We start from the raw sequence: 20,501 nt of genomic DNA, 5'->3' as shown, positions 1-20,501 counted from the left end.
GTAAGCCTTAGTATGGTTTGAAAAGTTTCCAAGAGGAACTGTATGGAAACCAGAAGCTGGAGAAGCTTCTTTAAGTGTGATTTTGAAGATACTGGCATTTTAATTTTTGTTTATTTTATGCTATTATTCCCAATGAAGGGTTGGTGACTAGAATGCTTACTCACTAATTGTTTTCTAGCCAAGCAAGGGAAAGAGGGAAAGGCCCATCTAAATTTAAAGGTCTCAGTTAAGTAAAAGTGTGCGTTGTTCTCTTTCTATTCTCAAACCATTTCTTTTGTTCTATCAGCACGACATTTTCACCTTTATTCCCTTCATATGTGTGTATATGAAGTTGATCTTCCAAAATTACACCTCCCAACAGTTTGTGACCTACAGAAATGACAGTTTCATACTATTTAATCTTATCTACCAATATATAGCCAATAATGCATTTTCATGCAGCTGGCAATATTAGTACAAGATTATGAGGTCTTTTAAAATACTAAATAAAATAATAAAGCATGAATGCATTATTTTTCTTTTCTATATATACCCTATAGTCATCACTCCATAAATATAGCTGTTTTTTTTGCCTCTTGGTGGAGACAGTTCTGTTGTTTGCTTTCTGGACCTATCATTAACTGCACTTGGAAATAAATTTAGTGCTACATTGAGAAGATGAGAAGGTTATTTGGAGAGAGATGAGAAATAAGCTGGATTGAGAAATAATGTTCACAGAAAAAAGTTCAGTAATTTCACGAAATCTTCCAAGAGCTAACCCTAGTTGGAATTTTCATGACATCTTGTCAACGCATTTTAAATTTTCTGATTTTAAATAATAAAAATCAATGACTGACAACTCATTTTGGGTGTAATTAGATGTTATGGTCTCTGTTGTACATCCCAGAAGAGTGTAAGCAGCAGTAAAATCACGGATGTCTGATAAATTATATTTCATTTCCAGTGGCAACCAGATATTTTAAAAAATGAACATTCTTCTCTAGGATTTAACTTATTACTAGAAAGTGTATAGTTGTGAAAGTGAATAAAGCTAAAAGTGACATTTCTCAGGTGTCTAGGGCATCATTTTGTTAATTTCTTCAAAATACTTGGAGTATAGTGTCTTTGGAAAACAATGAGTACAGCACTCTTATTTTTAATAGTTAAAGAAAAGAGCCAAATAGAGAATCTAAGAATTCTGGAAATTACTGGAAGGCTGTGAAAACTCTGCTTGTTCCTGGCCTTCTAAGTTATACGGCAGGTAAATGGTGGAATCAGAAACATAATCCCACACTGGGTTGAGCAGCTTTACTTTCCCTGCTTCCATGTGTTTTCCTAAAATAAGAGATTCCCAGGAGAGTCCTCTCTACCTGCGGGCCCCCCCTGAGGAGCTGCCTGAGTTAGGGTTTTCTTACCTTCTCAATTCCGTAACAAAATCTCCTTCCTTGGCTTACAGAGGAAGTTCCAGCCCAGCAATACTTGGAAATTGACGAGGTGATGACAGATAGTTTTAGAGTCACCTGGCATCCTCTCTCGGCTGATGAAGGGCAACACAAGTTGATGTGGATTCCAGTCTACGGTGGGAAGACTCAGGAAGTGAGTTGTCTGAGGCTGGAAATGAATCCAGAGCATTTTCTCTGGAAGTGAATGCCCACTGCTGCATTTGAGTTGGTCTTCATTTTAAAATAGATCGAAAATCCCAGACGTAATTAGTATTTTGCATGGCATGGGGTTTTATGAGTGTCAAATCATGTGATTTTTCTGGGATCAAAATGCATTTTTTTGCTGGTGCTTTAGTTATATATGCTATGTCTTTTCAGATTCTTTGATTTCCATAAATGATATTTAATAAAGCTTCAAATGCCACTTTTGCAATATTAATCATTTATTTTCTGAGGGAAATGAAAGGAAAAAGTCTCTGATTGGACTTTAAAATTGAATTCAGTGACCCTGAAGTTCTTTATGCTTAGTTACTTCTGTCTTACACTTGGGAGAACATTTTTCCTTTTTGTTATTTTCTTCTTAACTTTCTCCTCTGTTATTCAAGTAAACCCAGATACTAAGCAACAGATACTTTTCAGGTTGTCCTAAAAGAAGACCAAGACTCATATGTTATTGAAGGCCTGGAACCTGGCACTGAATATGAAGTTTCCTTGTTGGCTGTACTGGATGATGGAAGCGAGAGTGAGGTGGTGACTGCCGTTGGGACCACACGTAAGTCTTGGTCGGGCCAAGGTGGACTTCCCAAGCTCCCATAATTTATCTGACATCCTCTTCACCCCACCAGGTTCCCTGCGCATCAGCCTTATTTCTGGCTGCAGAGGCTTTGTCCCTAGAATTCTTCATACATCTTCATCTTTAATGAAACCCATATGTGCAACATTTTGGTTTCCTAGTTTATTGTCATCTAAAGGCATGGACCCTCTCTGTCTTCTACACCATTCTATCTCCAACACTTAGCACAGATCTTGACATAGCTTAACCGTGCAATGAATATTTGTTGAATGGATGTATGGATGGATGAAATAATTTTTTAAATGGATAAATGAGCAAACAAATACATGCTGGGCAAAAATGTCCAAGAGTTTCTGGAATTTCCCAAGTTGATCTTGGTTCCAAGAACCTTGCACCAAATTCACTTGCTGATTCATTCATCCCTTCATTTTTTAAATATGAGGTATTAACCACACATTACATTGCCTTTGATTGGGTTCCCTTGAGTCAGATTCTGAAATAGAAAATTGCATCCAGAAGGCTTATTGAAGTGTGTATTTGGGAGCTACATCTGCAAGGAAATAAGGATGGCAGCATTGGGCATAGGGGGAAGCTAAAACTGAGCCCTCAGCAAATTCTATTAGAAATTTTGGACCTGGGATGACCTTTCTGGGTTGTTCCAAATTGAGTCAAAAGGGCTGGACCTTTGTATCCCTGCACCCCCAGTCACTGGAGGTAGGCCATCTCTTGACAGAGTCTGCATCTTCAGGCAAGGCAATTCCCGTGCTCAGAGCCATTGGTAGCCAGTCCTCCAGGAGCTGGTGGATGAATGCGTTGACCCCATAGAGGGGATCTGAGTGGTGCCCCGCACAGCCACTCCATCCACTGGTTGCCCAGGGTGGTACAAGAAATACCAGATGTGCTTGGCGCACTTCTCATTGTCTTTCATGGTGGTTCTGTTTGGCAGCCCCTTTACGACTTAATCTACAGCACTGTTTAATTTCCCTTAATCACCATGGTTATATCCCGTTTCAAAGTAACTGGGAGGCTTCAGGATTTTATAGATATAATTCAAATGTCTATATGAAGGCTGGTTTCTGTGATTAGCAACTTTTAACTTCTTTGAATTTTGGTTTCTTCATCCGTGGAAGAGGTATAAAGTCTGCCTTGAAAGTCACTTCTTCTCTCTTGCAACCATACTCAAGGGTGTTGCGAGAAACCAATGAAATAGTAGAGGTGAAGTTTTCTCTTTGAAAACTATAAAATGCTGTACACAAATGTATAGAGCTCTCTCGATGGCAGAATTTTAAAGTTGTGAATTTTTTGTTTGTTTGTTTGTTTGTTTTTAGTTGACAGTTTTTGGACAGAACCAGCTACAACCGTACTACCTACCAGACCTGTGACCTCCGGTAAGGTCAAATAGAAGCTCATTTAAGCCATAAGCAGAGTTTGATTTAAACAAAAGTAATGTTATCTCAGTTTTATTTGATTTATGTTATTCATCAGGAAGGGGGCATGCCAGTTCAAATTTCACTCCTTTCAGTCCCTCTCAATCTCTTCTTAACCGTAAATGCCAATCAGTCTTCTAGTCTCCTAATCTCTCTCACTGTGGTTCTCTCTACCTTTCCCGTCTTTGTTTGTGGATTCCCATCTAATCTTTCAGAGGATGTTAGCATAGTCAGTGCCAGGAGTCTCTGCCCTGCTCTTGACCTCGGCGACTTCTCCTATTGCTCTCTGTTGAGAATTATTCATATCATGGATCCTTTGCATTTCTGTGGATAACAGCCCTGCCTGATGTATTGGTCTTTCTACATCAGCTCTTTGCTCTCTCTGCTTAACTTTCCCCTTTATTATAATACATCCCCCAACTCGTTGTCAGAGTCAATGAGATAAAACAAGTTTGATGATATTGGTTGCCCGACCTAAAACCCTTCAGTGGATCTCCATTATCCATTCATTTATTCATTCACGCACTAGTCTATTCCTTCTTTAGTTAGCTTTTACTGAGCCTTTCTTTATGCTCCCAAATCTATCATAATATCCACGCCGCTTCCTGATGGGGGCCTGCTTCCCCTCCTGGCCTCAGCCGTATGTTTCAGGCTTTCCCCATATCCTTCTGACATCTAAACTCCTAGCCCTAAATGTGAGCCATCGCATTCTGTACCTACAGCCTAGGAGGTGTATTTACCTGTTTTACATGATAAATGTCACTCTCCTTCTCCTCTGTGACACTTTTACTATTTTTGTCAAGTGTTACATCATTGCATATCTTAAAAGTCGAACACAGTCTGACATACAGGAAAAGCTCAATGAATGTTTGCTAAAGGAATGAATAAATGAATGAAGAGAAGAAAGAGTCAGTGGAGATGGACAGAATGAAAGGAATTTAGCACAAGAGGGAGAAGAAAAATGGGACAAATGAGAGAGCAAGTCAGTTACCTTGGGAGATGAGAAGGGATGTGTCAGAGAATGCAAAAGAAGGAGGGCGGACAGATCTCAGAGAAAAGATGATATCTGTGGGGCCCAAGCGGATGGAGGCAGCCGTGGCAGGAGATCTGTGCTCTGAGTGATGTGTCAAACAAGAAATGGGGGACCAGGTGAGTGGGACGTGTGGTGGCTGCTGGATTGCATGCCGAGGCTGACCACATCCGCCCCCTCACACCTACTTCTCCAACTCTACATGAAGGTCTCACCATCATGGTCCCATTTGGGTTCCGCTGGTGGATTCCTAGACCAAGGGCTTCTCCCCCGTCCCCCTACTGGTGTATATACAGAGCTGGTGGTTTTGAGGGAAACCTGGAAAGCATCTCCTAAACCCATTTTGATCTCCTGCCATAAGGTTTCATGGCTCCGAAAGCCAAGCTGCTCTTGCATCATGTGGGTCCACATGATAGGGATACTTTAGATGATACTCGTTGCCATGTCCACAAGTCACCTCTGTAGCTCATTTTGGAATATGATGACTGAAAAGTTCTTTAAATCCTTGGTTGTGTTTATTCCAGTTTTCCGCACAGGAATCAGAAACCTGGTTGTAGATGATGAAACCACTTCTAGCCTGCGGGTAAAATGGGACATTTCAGACAGCAGTGTGCAGCAGTTCAGGGTGACCTACCTGACTGCTCAAGGGGACCCTGCGGAAGAAGTGGTAGGAACGGTCTGTATAAATACAGCTGACTACAGCTCCATGAGTTTCCCGACTAACCAGGCTAATGAGGCTGTTTCCAGAAATGAACGCAAGCTTTACTGCTCATTTCTTGGTGACTTACCATCTCTGAAAACTAATGTTTTTGCTGAATCCAAACTTAACAACTCGTTTCTTGATGACTTTTCTGTCTCCAAAACTTGTTCCACCTACAAACCGCTGTAAGTTGATAAAATTTCTGAATCTTTTTTCCCACGCTGCTTCTGCTACCTTGACAACTTATTAGAGCACAAAAATTGGGCCACAAATAGTCCAATATACACTTGTCTCTCTCTCTCTGTGAATATATGTATATGTGTGTGTGTATAAACTTTTGATATATAAACCCCTATATATACATATAGGTACATGAGTGTGTATATATATACACACATATATAGGTACACACCCATATATACATACACACCTATATATATATATATATACACACACACACATGTAGGTACCTATATATACACATATACACACACATACACATACACACCTATATACATACACATAACTTGCCTTTGAAGGCAAGATATTTTTTATTTATATATATGTATATATATATATATAGATACCTATATATACACATATATAGGTGTGTATGTATATGTGTGTGTATATCTTTTTTGCACCTTGGGATTGAAAGGTTTAAGCAAAGCATAACTCAAAAGTCTTTCATGTAGCTGAAGTGTTTCTAACAAAATGCCATCCATTTACCAATAGTTATATTTTTCATTGACTTGACTCTCTTTGAGCAGATTTATGGTGATTTCTTTCTTTTTTTCATTTCTACACCTCCTTATTTTTGGGGGGGGGATAAAGTTCATATTTTAAAATTGTTATTTCCCCAATACAATTTTTTTTTTACTGTACAGCATGGGGACCCAGTTACACATACATGTACGCATTCTATTTTCTCATATTATTATGCTCCATCATAAGTGACTAGACATAGTTCCCAGTGCTACGCAGCAGGATCTCATTGTTAATCCATTCCAAAGGCAATCATTTGCATCTATTAAACCCAAGCTCCCCAACCACCCTAATCCCTCCCCCTCCCTCTTGGCAACCACAAGTCTATTCTCCAAGTCCAGGATTTTCTTTTCTGTGGAAGGGTTCATTTGTGCCGTATATTAGATTCCAGATATAAGTGAAATCATATGGTGTTTGTCTTTCTGACTTACTTCATTCAGTATGAGAGTCTCTAGTTCCATCCATGTTGCTGCAAATGGCATTATTTTGTTCTTTGTTATGGCTGAGTAGTATTCCATTGTGTATACATACCACATCTTCCTAATCCAGTCATCTATCGATGATCATTTGGGTTGTTTCCATGTGTTGGCTATTGTGAACAGAGCTGCAATGAACATTCAGGTGCCTATGTCTTTTTAAAGGAAAGTTTTGTCCGGATATATGCCCAAGAGTGGGATTGCTGGGTCATATGGTAGTTCTATATATAGATTTCTAAGGTACCTCCATACTGTTCTCTATAGTGGTTGTACCATGGTGATTTCTAATGTATTCTTGGTCATGAGTGTCTCTGTAAGAGATTTAGATTTTTATATGTTGCATTTTCTTTGTTTCATCTATATGTGTTTTTCTATATTTAAAATCTGATACATTCTCTTTTTTAAAAGAAATAAAATATTTTTTAAAGTAAACATTTTTATACAATTTTTAAAGGTTGCTTTCCATTTACAGTTATTGCAAAATATTGCCTATATTCCTGGTGTTGTACAATACATCCTTGAACCTATTTTACACTCGATAGTTTGTTCCTCGCCCCCCCATAACTGATAGTTTGTTCTCTGTATCTGTGACTCTGCTTCTTTTTTTATTCACTAGTTTGTTGTAGATCACACAGTATCTGTCTTTCTCGGTCTGACTTATTTCACATAGCATAATGCCCTCTAGAGTCATCCATATTGTCACAAATGGCAAGCTTTCATTCTTTTTTTATGGCTGAGTAATATTCCACTGTGTATATATACCACATCTTCTTTATCCATTCAGCTGTTGATGAATACTTAGTTTGCTTCCATATCTTGGAAATCATAGAAAATGCTGCTATGAACACTGGGGTGAGTGTATCTTTTCAAATGAGTACTTTTGGAAAACTTGGGTATACCCTTAATCATGGCCTTTCTATATTTTCTTCATTTACATAATACCATTCCTTTCATGAAAATTGTTTCCTAGGCATGCTTTCCATCAGATCAGATAACTCCAGTTTGCATTCAAAAGAATTTTTTTTCTCTTAAGTCATTGAATATGCTTTATTTGGCCTCATTAGTTGCGTTTCTTGCCCTCTGCTGCATTATTTTTGTGGCATTTTAGGAAAGAAGTCTCCAAATACATTATTGCTCAGGAATAACATTATTACCCTTTCTTCCTCTTCCTTACATATAAAACCTTTGATGGCAAGTTATTTTTTATTTATATGGTGCATAAACAATTACTTGAGCTCAAAATTCTCTCAGGAAAGTACTTAATTCAGACTGATGGATGAATCATCATGGAACACAATGATATCACAATAGCCATAGCCACTGTGAATAATCAGAAGCTCCATGAAATTGGGCTGGGAGTACTTTTGGAAAGTTAATGGACAGTTAAAATAGATTGAACTCTAAATTCCCTCAGACTATAGATTTTAAATGACCCACTATTGGAAAATTCAAAAAAATCAAAATTGTGCTTAGGTATGTTAACCAAAGGTATAATTTGGATGCTTTATTTTCCCTGTTATTGTCCTCATGTTTTAATTTAGTTCCTAAAATGAAACCTTTAAATACTTCCCAGAGTGAGAGTTTTGTTTTTTTTGGTTTTTGTTTTTACTCTTTCCAAGAAATACATTAAGCTTCTTGCTAAATTATTCCTACTAATTTGGAATGAGCAACAGTTTAATCTCACGCATGCACTTGTAAGATATGCAAGGTAAAATAATAATAATAATATTTACTTTGGATTGTCTCTGGATAATTTTTCCTTTGCTAGTTTCTTTCATTTCACACTGTTTATTTTGAAACCCTTGGACACCTAGATGAAGGAAAAAAAGATCAAAAGTCTTCAACACACATATGCCTAAGTTAAACAAACCTTTAACAAAAATGAAAAAATATTGATAAATTTGATGGTGATTATTTACCATGCCAAGCATTTTTGCTGCACAGAAGAAAGTACTTTAGACTTCTTTAACTATAAAGTCCCTTTAGTGAATTCCAGTGAAATTGAATTTGTGCATGCTTAATTTATAGGCAGATTTTCAGGGACTCAACTGAGGAATAATTGAGAATTTATATCTTAGTGTTTATGTCACTGCTATATAACTGTGATGTATTGTTATTGGAGATAAAAAGTGAGTGCATCTAGATTTAGAGTATAAAACCAAAGTAGGGAGTTCTCTTGTGGTGCAGTGGGTTAAGGATTGGGGGTTGTCACTGCAGCGGCTCCGAGAGATGCTGATGTGGTGTAGGTTCAGTCCCTGGCCTGGGAACTTCCACATGCCATGGGCATGACCCAAAAAAAGGTAAATAAATAAAACCAGGGTAGGGCAGGCACTTGGAGATCGATATCAAGTCCCACACACCAAATGAACATCTTATGCAATGATGCAAGCAGGGAAAGACAGATGGCTCAAACATATTATGAAAGTGAGACAGGAAATGTGTCCAAATAAGAGAAATGACTCTTGCTGCCTTCCCAAATTTTCCTCAACTATAACAATTAATTAAATTTACCCACAGAAATGAAAAGATAGAGTATTGAAATTGGAGAATAGGAGAGCTACACCATAGTAAACTGAAATCAAGCTTTAATAGATATAAAACAAAGGGAATTAAATTTACTTTTCCAACTGAGGTAAAATCAAGTGTTTACATATTTTCTAAGCATAATCAAATCTACAAATAGTCCCCATAAAAAGCTTTTGAACTCTTAGAAAGTAAAACTCCCTGTCAAATATTTCATAAGCATTGACTTTTCAAGTCTGTTCAGAAATTTGGAGAAGTGGCAGTAGCATTGCCATGAATTTTGTTGTCAGGGGAGAGAGGTCTCACATATCTTTATTTGCAAAAGGCTAATTAGGATTCCAGACTTTTCTAGAGTCTACATGTCAAAATCCAAAACCATGACCTGAATTCTGAGTTGTAAGAAATATTCTATAGCAGAAACAATCAAAATGTGGCTCAGTCTCCTATAAGTTCAGCTATTAAAATTAAGCTTTTAGAAACATTTAGAGGCATTCCCCTGTGGTGCAGAAGTTTATAGATCTTGCTGTTGTCACTTTAGCAGCTCAGGTTGCTGCTATGGTGTGGGTTCAAACCCTGGCCCAGGAACTTTTGCATGCCATGGGCACAGCCAAAAAAAAAAAAAAATATATATATATATATATATATATATATATATATATATCCATCTGACATTGTTACCACATCCAAGAATATGATTGTATTTTCTAGCAATTTTGTTTTATTGTATTTTATGAAAAATATTGGTCTTCAACATAAATAGACATTTCTCCAAAGAAGGCATACAGATGGCCAATAGGCACATGAAAAGATGCTCAACATTGCTAATTATCAGAGAAATGCAAGTCAAAACTATAATGATGTGCCACCTCACAGAATGGCCATCATTAACAAGTCTACAAATTACAAATGCTGGAGAGGCTGTGGAGAAAAGGGAACCTTCCTACACTGTTTGTGAGAATGTAAATTTGTACAACCACTATGGAAAACAGCAGGGAGCTTTCTCCGAAAACTAAGTCAGATTACCATATGATGCAGCAATCTCACTCCTGGGCATGTATCCAGACAATACTCTAATTCAAAAAGATACATGCACCCCCTATTTCATTGCAGCACTATTCACAATAACCAAGACATGGAAACAACCTAAATACTCATCAACAGATGGATGGATTAAGAAGTTGTGGTACATATATAAAATGGAATACTACTCAGTCATAAAAAAGGAATGAAATAATGCCATTCACAGCAACACGGATGCAACCAGAGATTCTCATACTAAGTGAAGTAAGTCAGAAAAAGAAAGACAAATACTATATGCTATCACTTATATGTGGAATCAAAAATATGGTGCAAATGAACCTATCTACAAAACAGGAACAGATTCACAAACATAGAGAACAGACTTGTTGTTGCCAAGGGGGAGGAGGCAGAGAGTGGGACAGACTGGGAGTTTGGGGTTAGTAAATGCAAACTATCAAATTTAGAATGGATAAGCAATGAGGTCCTGCTGTATAACACAGGGAGCTATATCCAATGTCCTCGGATAGATCGTGGTGGAAAATAATGTAGAATAATGTGTATATATATATATATATATATGTATATATATATATGTAAGACCAAGTCACTTTGCTATACAGCAGAAATCAGCACAACATTTATAAATCAACTATACTTTAATTTAAAAAAAGAAACACCTTTCTTCATATATATATATATATATTCTTCAAAAACTGGGATTAAAACAACAGCACCAACCCGACCTAGTCCTTCACCATAGAAAGCATGAGAAACACTGTCAGGAAACAGAATTTTCTAGGACAGGAACAAAATGAGATCGGAAGACTTCTCTTTCTACTGCAGAAACAGCTTGCTGGACAGGATCCAGGCTGCTCTGGAGACCTTTGGGCAATAATGGAGCCAGACATGCAGTTGCATTTCTCAAAAAATTAAACACATGAACTTCACTGGTTAGATTTGCATTCATTTATCCATGAGCATCTTTTATAGAATTGTTTTATAAATAACCCCACTATTTGCTACAAGTCGTAGCATCTGTTTTTAGTAGGTGCCCGTTCATACTTTGCTTTGTGCAGACAAGCTGAAGTCATGTAGAAGGAACTTTGCATACCCAAGAGGAGGTTTATATTTTATCCCAGGGAATGGCTATCACTAGGATAAAGAGATTCAGGTAGTGCAGTTAAGTGGAATAGAGGGCAGTGGTTAAAAAAAGCTTAGGCCAGATACTCAGGATTTCAATACGGCTTTTTTTTTTTTTTTTTTTAACTCAATAGCTGTGTAAGCCTCAGTCTTCTCATCTGTAAAATGAATGTAACGATACTTCTTACTTCAAAGGATTGTGGTAAAGAGTAAGTCAATTACTGTATTAGAATACTTAGAGGAGTAGCACCTGGCACATGATAATAGCTACCTAAATGAGGGCTATTATTATCAACCACAGCAGGTACTACCTAGCAAACTAAATGAACCCTCCAGCAGGGTCCTACTGCTTTTCATACCCTATAAGCTACTTTTTTTTGGTTCCAAGGCTATGTGCATCCCAGTTTGAGGAATGACCTTATTTAAGGAACATCACCATGGGTGGTTTGCTAGACAGACATCTTGGAACAGATGCCCAGGCTCTGGGCTCCAGAGGGTAATGTTGAAAAGAGATGCCCTAAAGGAAGCTACATGGATGGGGTAAAGACAAGTCAAGGCAACCACGAGTCTTCCATTACATGTTCTTAATGCCAGGGTTATCTAACTCATCCTAGAATAAAACAGAGCTCCTTTTGTAAAATCTACCTCCCAGGAGTACCACCCTATATATTTCAATGTCATTTCAACTGAGGAGCAAAATCTTATTAATCTAAGAGAAATCACTTAATTCTGACTTCCTTTTTTCCTATTAAAAAAACCCCCGCTTTTAGAGCTTCGCAATATCTTAGCAACAGCTGCTCCTAAGTTCAGCTTGAGGCTTTCGAGGGCTTATTCCATGATTTATAGGTTCCTTTCCTCAACCAGAAGTAGACAGCACACCCTTTGCCTGCTGGCATTTTACCCAGCTCTTGAATCCAAAAGCATCTCCAGCTGTCCCAGTCTTGTGACTCCCTTAAACGGGTTTGGGTCGGTTCTTACATCCTAGCATTTTTTCCAGCCATGCTTAAGTCTCTCAAATGGCCCAGAGATGTGCCAGCATCTAAATCCTGGAGCCTAGGCAGAAAGTTCTGTGGTTTTAGCATTGAGAACATGTGGCTTTTCTGGTCCATACATTCTTGTATGGAGGCCAGGATTTGCACTGCTGAGCCACAAGGAACATTGCACCGATGCTTGAGTGGTGTCCACCCCGCCGATGCATGTTCTTTTTTTTTTTTTTTTGCAGCCTTTAGAGTCAGAGGAATGGTGATTTCAGATTGAGGACGACATCTCCTTTCAGAAATAAAAAAGCTGTCACATTTTTTAGTGTCACTGGTAAATTCTCTTTGAACTCGGAAATCTTGGATTTAATGTGTGGTTGTGCTGTTCTTGGCCAGCCTCCATCCTTTTCTAAAACAGTGGGGTTAGATGATCTCTGAAAGGGGAAGAGAGGAAGGCTGAATTTTCAAGAGGATACTTAAGTAGAATCAAATATGATCCGCAGGTTGGGTTAGAGGCTGAGCACTCCTAAGCCATAAACACCTGCTTTCCAAACAGATGATTATTTCTCTCTTCTGGCTACGTTACAAATGCTGAAAAGATGTTGAGAGAAGACTATTCCTCAGAGCTTAAGCGCTTCAAATGGAAGCCTTCTGCATTAGTGATTAGAAGCTAGGGGCTATTCTGAGGGGAATTTCAGAGGGAAAAGCTTTTGCATGGATGCCTCTTTTTTTTTTTTTTTTTTTTTTTTTCTCATCTCCCACCAAGCACATCTCCTTGCTTCTGATGCTTCAAAGTGCCTATAGCCCTACTGTGTTAGTGGACAGGTGGGAACAAGGGTCTTGCTGAAACTGTGGTCTTTCGCTTATCTCTGCAGGTTATGGTGTCTGGAAACCAGAACGACCTCCTCCTGAAGAATCTGCTTTCCAATACTGAATACAAAGTCACAGTGACACCCATCTACGATGACGGAGAAGGAGTCAGCGTCTCCGCCCCTGGAAAAACCTGTGAGTGATGCTTTCTCCCCGTGGTCACTAGCCAAATAATTAAGTGGAAACGCTCACCCTCTCTAATGCACCCTGGTAGCCCCAGGGTAGGGTGGTGAAAAAAGTAAAAGGGGTTTGGAGAGAGAAAATCTCTTTGAATTCTGTCTTTATATATTCAAGCTGTGTGACTTTGGGCAGATTGTTTAACTACTCTGGGCTTCTGTTTTCTTGTCTCTAAAATCTAAGACTTAAAAAAACAACATTTTACTCCCCTGGCATCTAATTCCTCCTAACTCCTGTTGAGAGGAATTCTACGTGACTGTCTTTCTCTTCATCTACCTGCTCCATCTCTATCCAAGCCACGCTCTCCCTCAAATGAGTGCATGCATCTCCTTGCTTCCACTCCTGGACCCTTTATTCTCCTCACAGCATCCTGCGAAACTTCCTTTATTTATTTATTTTTTTGGCTTTGCCCATGCCTTGCCGGAGCTCTTAGGCCAGGGATTGAACCTGAACCACAGCAGTGATGCTGGATCCTTAGCCACTAGGCCACCAGGGAACTCCCTAGGAAACTTTTAAAAGTGTAAGTGATTTCCTGTCACACCTCTGTTTCAAGCTCCCCAACCGCTTCCCCATTGTACTCAACATCGTTCCCACAGCCCTAGAAGGCCCTAGATGAGCTGGACCTTGCTGATCTCTTTGACCTCCCCCTCCTGACAATTCCTCCAGCCTTACCTCCTTTTCTGCTTGTCACTGGACTTTTTTTTTTTTTTTTTTTTAATGGCCGGACCCACGGCATATGAACGTTTCCAGGCTAGGGATTGAATCGGAGATGCAGCTGCCAGCCTTCGTCACAGCCACAGCAACGCTGGCTCCTTAACCCCACTGATCAAGGCCAGGAATCAAACCCTTGTCCTCATGGATACAAGTCTAGTTCATTTCCACTGTGCCACAAAGGGAACTGCATTGTCACTGGACTTTTAAAGCTTGTTTCTGCCTTAGAACCTATGAACTAGCATTCCTTCCACAGGAAATGTCCTCTCCCAGATGTCTGCCTTTCTGGTTTTTTTCTTGTCATTTTGGTCCAAGCTCAGGGTCACCCACTCAGGCTTTTCTGACACCTGGACATAGTTGCACCCACCCTCTCTGACATCATCCTAGGTTGTTTTTGTGTTTTTGTTTCTGGTCATGTCATGGTCCTATTTGCTAGCTGAAATTTTCTTGTTTATTCGTGGATTTGTTCATTGTCTGTCTCGAGTGCCCAGGACCTCATCTGTTCTGTTCACCTCTGGGTGCCAATCCCCCATAGTGCTGTGTGGCACAGAGGAGGTGGCACAGAATGTGTTTTGTAGGTGATTTGGCCACGATGATCAAGTGAGAAGTATGCATGAAAACACTTGGCGAAGGTGCCACAGAGTCTTAGTTGTCTTTGTTGTTGTTGTGATTGTACTTGCATGAAGATAACCCCAGGGCCTGGTGGCTTAAAATAGCAACCATTTTATTGTATCACTTGATTTTGTAGGTCAGGAAATTAGTCAAGATTTGCTGGAAGATCCTTCTGTTTCCATATATTATTGACTGGAGGTGCCTGGGGGGCTGGGTTGGTCTGGCTGGTCCAGGACAATTTTACATGCCTGGCATCTTGGTGGGGATGCCTTGAAGGCTAGACTTTGCTGGGCTTCTTTATCTTCATGTTGTCTCAGAGCCTTTCCATGTGGTCCTTCCAGCAAGATCGTCATGGTTTTGACCTGATGACTTAGGACTGTGAGAGCAAGAGTTCCAGACTGTCAGGTCAGTTGAGGGCTATGCTTGGAACTAGCACGGTGGCATTTCTGCTATAGTCTATTGGTCAAGGTGACCCTGGAGCCCACCCAATTCCAAGAGTATCATACCAAAATAAATGTTAGATTTTTAAAAAAAAAATCTTTTCTGCATCTACATAGATGATCATGTTTTATATGTAAAAGTATCAGTTATATGAATAAACTTGCACTATTTCAGAAAACTGTAATAGGAGATGTCTCAGTCTTAAACTATACTTGCATTAAAAAAAACAAACAAACAAACAAACAAACCCAGAGGAGTTCCCACTGGGCACAGTGGGTTAAGGATCTGGTGTTGCTGCTGCTGTGGCTCTGATTCAATCCCTAGTCTGGGAACTTCCGTAGGCCATAGGTGTAGCTAAATAAATAAATAAATAAATAAATAAATAAGCTAGAAATTGGTCAATTCTTGGAAAAAAAAAAAGAACTTCATACCCCCTCCCCCCACCTCTCAATTGGAAAAAGGTCAAAAAACCTGTGCCTGTCTTTAATCTATCATACTTACTAAGTATGAGAAGATTGCTGTTGTGATTGTACTTGCATGAAGATAACCCCAGAGCCTGGTGGCTTAAAATAGCAACTGTTTTATTGTATCACTTGATTTTGTGGGTCAGGAAATTAGGCAAGATTTGCTGGAAGATCCTTCTGTTTCCATATATTACTGACTGGAGTTGCCTGGGGGGCCGGGTTGGTTTGGCTGGTCTAAGACAATTTTACATGCCTGGCATCTTTTACATGCCCCATATTCTGGGAGGCATGGTGGTATGGACTGAATTCTGTACCTGGACACCTAGGTATGGATTTTTCTAGCAAGTAGGCAGGTCATTAAAATTCTGTAGCTGCAAATCCCAAAGTCCTGACTCTGCTCAGTTGAGCAAATGGATAGTCTGTCCTCATTTGGCAGTGCTGGCCTCTCCCTGGCCTCCCCGGGGCCAAGCAATGAGAGCCTCCCATCAGACGCACACTCAGCCTGCACATTTTGCTAAAGGTCACCCAGATCAGAGTGTGAGGAGCCCTCAGAGCTTCTAAAGTTCGATCCTCGGGGTTATATGGAAGGAGAGAAGGAGAGGGAAGAGCAGAGCAGTAGAAGAGCTCTATAAGCTCTTCTTCACTTTTACCTGTATGCTGGCATCCTAATTTGATCTACACATTAGCATTCCTAGCGTACTAGGTATTTCGCTGCTAAATAAATGTTTGAGAACCACAGAATTATAGCAATGGAAGAAAAAAAGCAAGTAGCATTCACTTAACATTTATGGCACATCAACTCTGTGCTTTTAAATCTAAGTTTGAAATAAAAAACAGGCAAGAATGGTTTACTATTAACAGAGTAAATTCTACTATATTGAGTTGGTTTTGGATTGGGTTATTTAACACTGAAGTTTCATCAAGTTACCTGAGACTTGACACTCTAGGGGAGGGGTACGAAGGGAAGGCCAGGGGGCTCCATTTAACAGCTAATGACCTGGGCTTGAAGATCTGCTTTTAACTTTTACGTGTTAAAAATTAGCAGAATTTATGGAGTTCCCGTCATGGCTCAGGGGAAACAAATCTGACTAGCATTCATGAGGATGCAGGTTCGATTCCTGGCCTTGCTCAGTGGGTTGAGGATCTGGCGTTACTGTGAGCTGTGGTATCGGTCGCAGACGCGGCTCGGATCTGGCATTGCTGTGGCTGTGGCTTAGGCAGGCAACTGTAGCTCCCATTCACCCCCTAGTCTAGGACCCTCCGTATCCCTAAAAAGACAAAAAAAAAAAAAAACCAAAAGTAGCAAAATTCATTAAAGGGTTCCATGATGAACACACATACACACTCACACAAATAAAAACTGTTTAAAGTATATTACTATAGAAACATGACTTAAATCTCATTATAAAAATATTACATTTGAAATTATTTCTAAGTGTAGTCTTGAAATAATCTTGGATGGTCTTATGGGTGCTCATTTTAAGCAGCCATCAACACAACTAATATCTGTCAGCCACAAAGTGATAATGATAATATGCATCAATATGCACAATAATTTACAAAAGTCCTCCAAATAAATGGCTTTAATAGTTTGATTAAAAATTGATACAGGAGTTCCCTTGTGGCACAGCAGTTTGAGGATCTGGCATTGTCACTGCAGCAACTCAGGTCACTGATGTGGCGCAGGTTCAATCCCTGGCCCAGGAATTGCCACACGTGGTGGGCACAGCGCCCCCTCCCAAAAGGAAAAAAATAAATAAATAAAAAAAATAAAACAACAAAAATTGATTATAATGATATAAAATTTCAAACAATATAAACATTATGACGATGAAAGAAATAAATCATTAGAATCTGACCTCTGAGAATTACCTCCATTGCTCTTATCTAATCATCCTTGATATGGCTGTAAAAACCTCCTATGATAGTGGAACATGGTGGCGTGTCAACAGAAATTTCTAATAAACGCTATTCAATTCATTTTACTGAAAATTCACTGAAGAAAAAGAAGCCAAAATGACATTGAACAAACTGTTGATCTTCAGATAAAAGTGTTTTACCGCAAGAGTACTTATTTTCTATTATTTAATATTTAGCACAACTACGGATTCTCAAAGGCTTCTCATTGTATGTTTTGGTGCATTTTCACTTGCAAATATTTTTAGCATTGTGGGAAGATATCTTGGATCTTATTAACAACAGTGTAGGCTGTGAAGACGGAAAAGACACTAATCCCCCTTTTTTTTTTAATTTTCTTTGCTGCTCAGTGCCACCCTCTGGTCCCCAAAACTTACGGGTTTCAGAAGAGTGGTATAACCGATTGCGCATTACGTGGGATCCCCCATCTTCCCCTGTAAAGGGCTATCGGATTGTCTACAAACCTGTCAGTGGTAAGTCGTGCTTTTAAAAAAAATATTATCTGTAAAACTAGATTATTTTTGTTTTTACTTTGTTTTTATCTTTGGTTTTAAGAAATAGAAAGTATGTCTTACCCTTTTCAGAAAAAATGCTTTGAAGTTATGACCTCACCTTAAAAATGACGGGGTGTGTTAATGAGCAGAATATATACTTGGGAGGCACCTGACCTGGATACACCCCAGGCAGGGAGCCAGCCTGAGGAAACCTTGACTCTGTAGCCACAGGAAGCTTCTGTGGCTCGATGGATATGTAAGCTCTCAACATTTGGAATCTCTCATTTCTTTTTTTTAAAGATTTTTATTTTTTCTATTATAGTTGATTTACAATGTTCTGTCAATTTATGCTGTACAGCAAAGTGACCCAGTCATATATTATATCTGTGTGTGTGTCATACACACACACACACACACACACACACACACACACATTCTTTTTCTCACATTATCCTCCATCATGTTCCATCACAAGTGACTAGATATTGTTGCCTGTGCTATACAGCAGGATTTCATTCCGAATGCAATAGATTGCATCTACTAATCCCAAACTCCCAGTCTATCCCACCCCCTCTCCCTCCCCCTTGGCAACCACAAGTTGGAATCTCTCATTTCTTTTTTTTTCTTTTTTTTTTTAGGGCCACACCCATGGCATATGGAGGTTCCCAGGCTAGGGGTTGAATCGGAGCTACAGCTGCCAGCCTACACCACAGCCACAGCAACGTGGGATCCAAGCCGCATCTGTGACCTACACCACAGCTCACAGCAATGCCAGATCCTTAACCCACTGAGCAAGGCCAGGGATCGAACCTGAAACCTCATGGTTCATAGTCGGATTCGTTCACCACTGAGCCACGACGGGAACTCCTATAATATTTATTTTTAAGTCTCTTGTTAAAACTTCATGGAAGCGTTTGGTGTGTGGAAATGATACTGTAGCAGGTGAGGTCGAATGTGGTCTCCACTAGCATGTGGACCGAGGGCCAGATCTCCCCAACTTGGGTCTTTCTCTTGCATTCAGGATATTATGAAATAGGGAGTGAGAGAGGGGTCTTCTCATCAAGGTGGCCGAGAGGCTTGTGGAAAAGCCTTTTACGACCGCCCTCTTAGGACTCTGATGAATTTTCTGGCCATGCCCACAACATGTGGACCTTCCTGGCCCTAGAAATGGCAAAAAGACAAAATAAATAAATAAATAAATACTGTAAGAGTCTTCTTAGTTTTCTGGACCTGGGCTTTTAGTACTCTGGTTGTTCAGCAGAACGGGGTTCTCCAATCATTTTTCTCGAGTTGGCCAGCAAATTTAAAAACCATCCTTTGGGTCATTAAAAGTCTCTCTCGGTCCTCAAAACCTGCAAATCTCAACTGGTTATCTGAGATGTTGTACTTCCCTCCAGACCACTTTCCAGACTTTTCTATGGTGTCCTGTTATCCAGGGGCATACAGTTAAAACACCTCACTTCCAATTTCTCCAGACGAACATCTCTAGGAAACATAAAAATGAAATAGCAAGAATATACCGTGGATACACTAGCCTGCTCAAGACCGACGCCTTGGGATCCATCGCCAAAGTTTTCTTTTGGCCTGAGGCATATATATGATCATTTGCAAAACGGTCTTGCTAAATTTGTTCTTTGGACCAGTTCTATAAATACTTATCAGATTTTCTGAGAGAAGATATCTTTGTTTTAAGCAGGTTGGTCTCAGTTGGTATAATTTTGCTGCCCAGCAGAGATGTTTTTGATTGTCACAACTTAGGGTATCGGGGGTTGCTATTGGCCTCTAGCAGGTGTGATTAAGTATGAAGTCACTGCAGGCCACCTGCTCCCCCATTGCTCCAGAGAAAAGAATTAGCTAGTCCAAGAGCTAAGGCCAAAGAATCCATTTCTAGGTCAAGTGGAAGAACTGTATGATGTCATTTGCATTGAGAGTTTGGGGTGTGGGAAAATCCCTACTGAGATAATATACATACAGAAAAATGTAAATATATTATTAGGAGGAGGGTTCTGGAGTAAAATAATAAGCATTTTAGGAACTTGTCACTAACTCAAAGCTCTTAAAGAATGAGCATAAATGCAAGTTCCTGCTGTGGCCCAGTGGGATCGGTGGTGTCTCCAGAGCCCTGGGATGCAGGTTTAATCCCCAGACTGGCATCTCGGGTTAAGGAGCCATTGTTGTGGCAGCTGTAGCATAGGTGGCAACTGCAGCTTGAATCTGATCTCTGGCCTGGAACATCCAAGAAGGAAAGAAAAAAGAATGAGCACATATGGAAGAGGCCAGAGGTAAATACTTTTAGATAGGACATGGTGAGAAATGTTTTTAATGATCAATCTAAGATTCCACTGGATTTGAAACAGAGGAGAAAATGTAAAAGCCCAAAGAAGCCCGCCAGTTGAGGGACTTAGAATAAGAGTGACATCTGTCTGGTCTTAAAAATTACAAGATGAGTGGGTAGAACTGATAATGGCAGCACGTATGCTGGTCCCCCATGTGGCAAGGTGCAGCATGGTGCCCGTGATAAAATTTGCTGCATGACCACTTGC

At 39.7% G+C, this 20,501-nt stretch overlaps 1 protein-coding gene across 4 annotated transcripts in view; it reads left to right on the top strand.

Annotated features, from left to right (window-relative positions):
• Positions 1 to 20,501, top strand: part of COL14A1 (collagen type XIV alpha 1 chain) — a 237,272-nt gene that overhangs the window by 86,108 nt on the left and 130,663 nt on the right. For 2 of the 4 annotated variants that reach the window (NM_001445065.1, XM_013996514.3), the window contains 6 exon segments: positions 1,436 to 1,575; positions 2,061 to 2,193; positions 3,543 to 3,602; positions 5,196 to 5,347; positions 13,148 to 13,277; positions 17,815 to 17,937. In NM_001445065.1, the coding sequence (NP_001431994.1) occupies positions 1,436 to 1,575; positions 2,061 to 2,193; positions 3,543 to 3,602; positions 5,196 to 5,347; positions 13,148 to 13,277; positions 17,815 to 17,937 (738 nt within the window). 4 annotated transcript variants of the gene reach the window in all.

This window comes from Sus scrofa, chromosome 4 (assembly GCF_054392235.1).
Source record: "Sus scrofa isolate SSC_HxYL_T2T_F1_AM1 chromosome 4, Sscrofa_HxYL_maternal_Yorkshire_Landrace_v2.0, whole genome shotgun sequence".
Classification (NCBI taxonomy): domain Eukaryota; kingdom Metazoa; phylum Chordata; class Mammalia; order Artiodactyla; family Suidae; genus Sus; species Sus scrofa.
The sequence above is the reverse complement of the archived record's forward strand: the minus strand, read 5'-3'. Positions and strand labels throughout refer to the sequence as shown.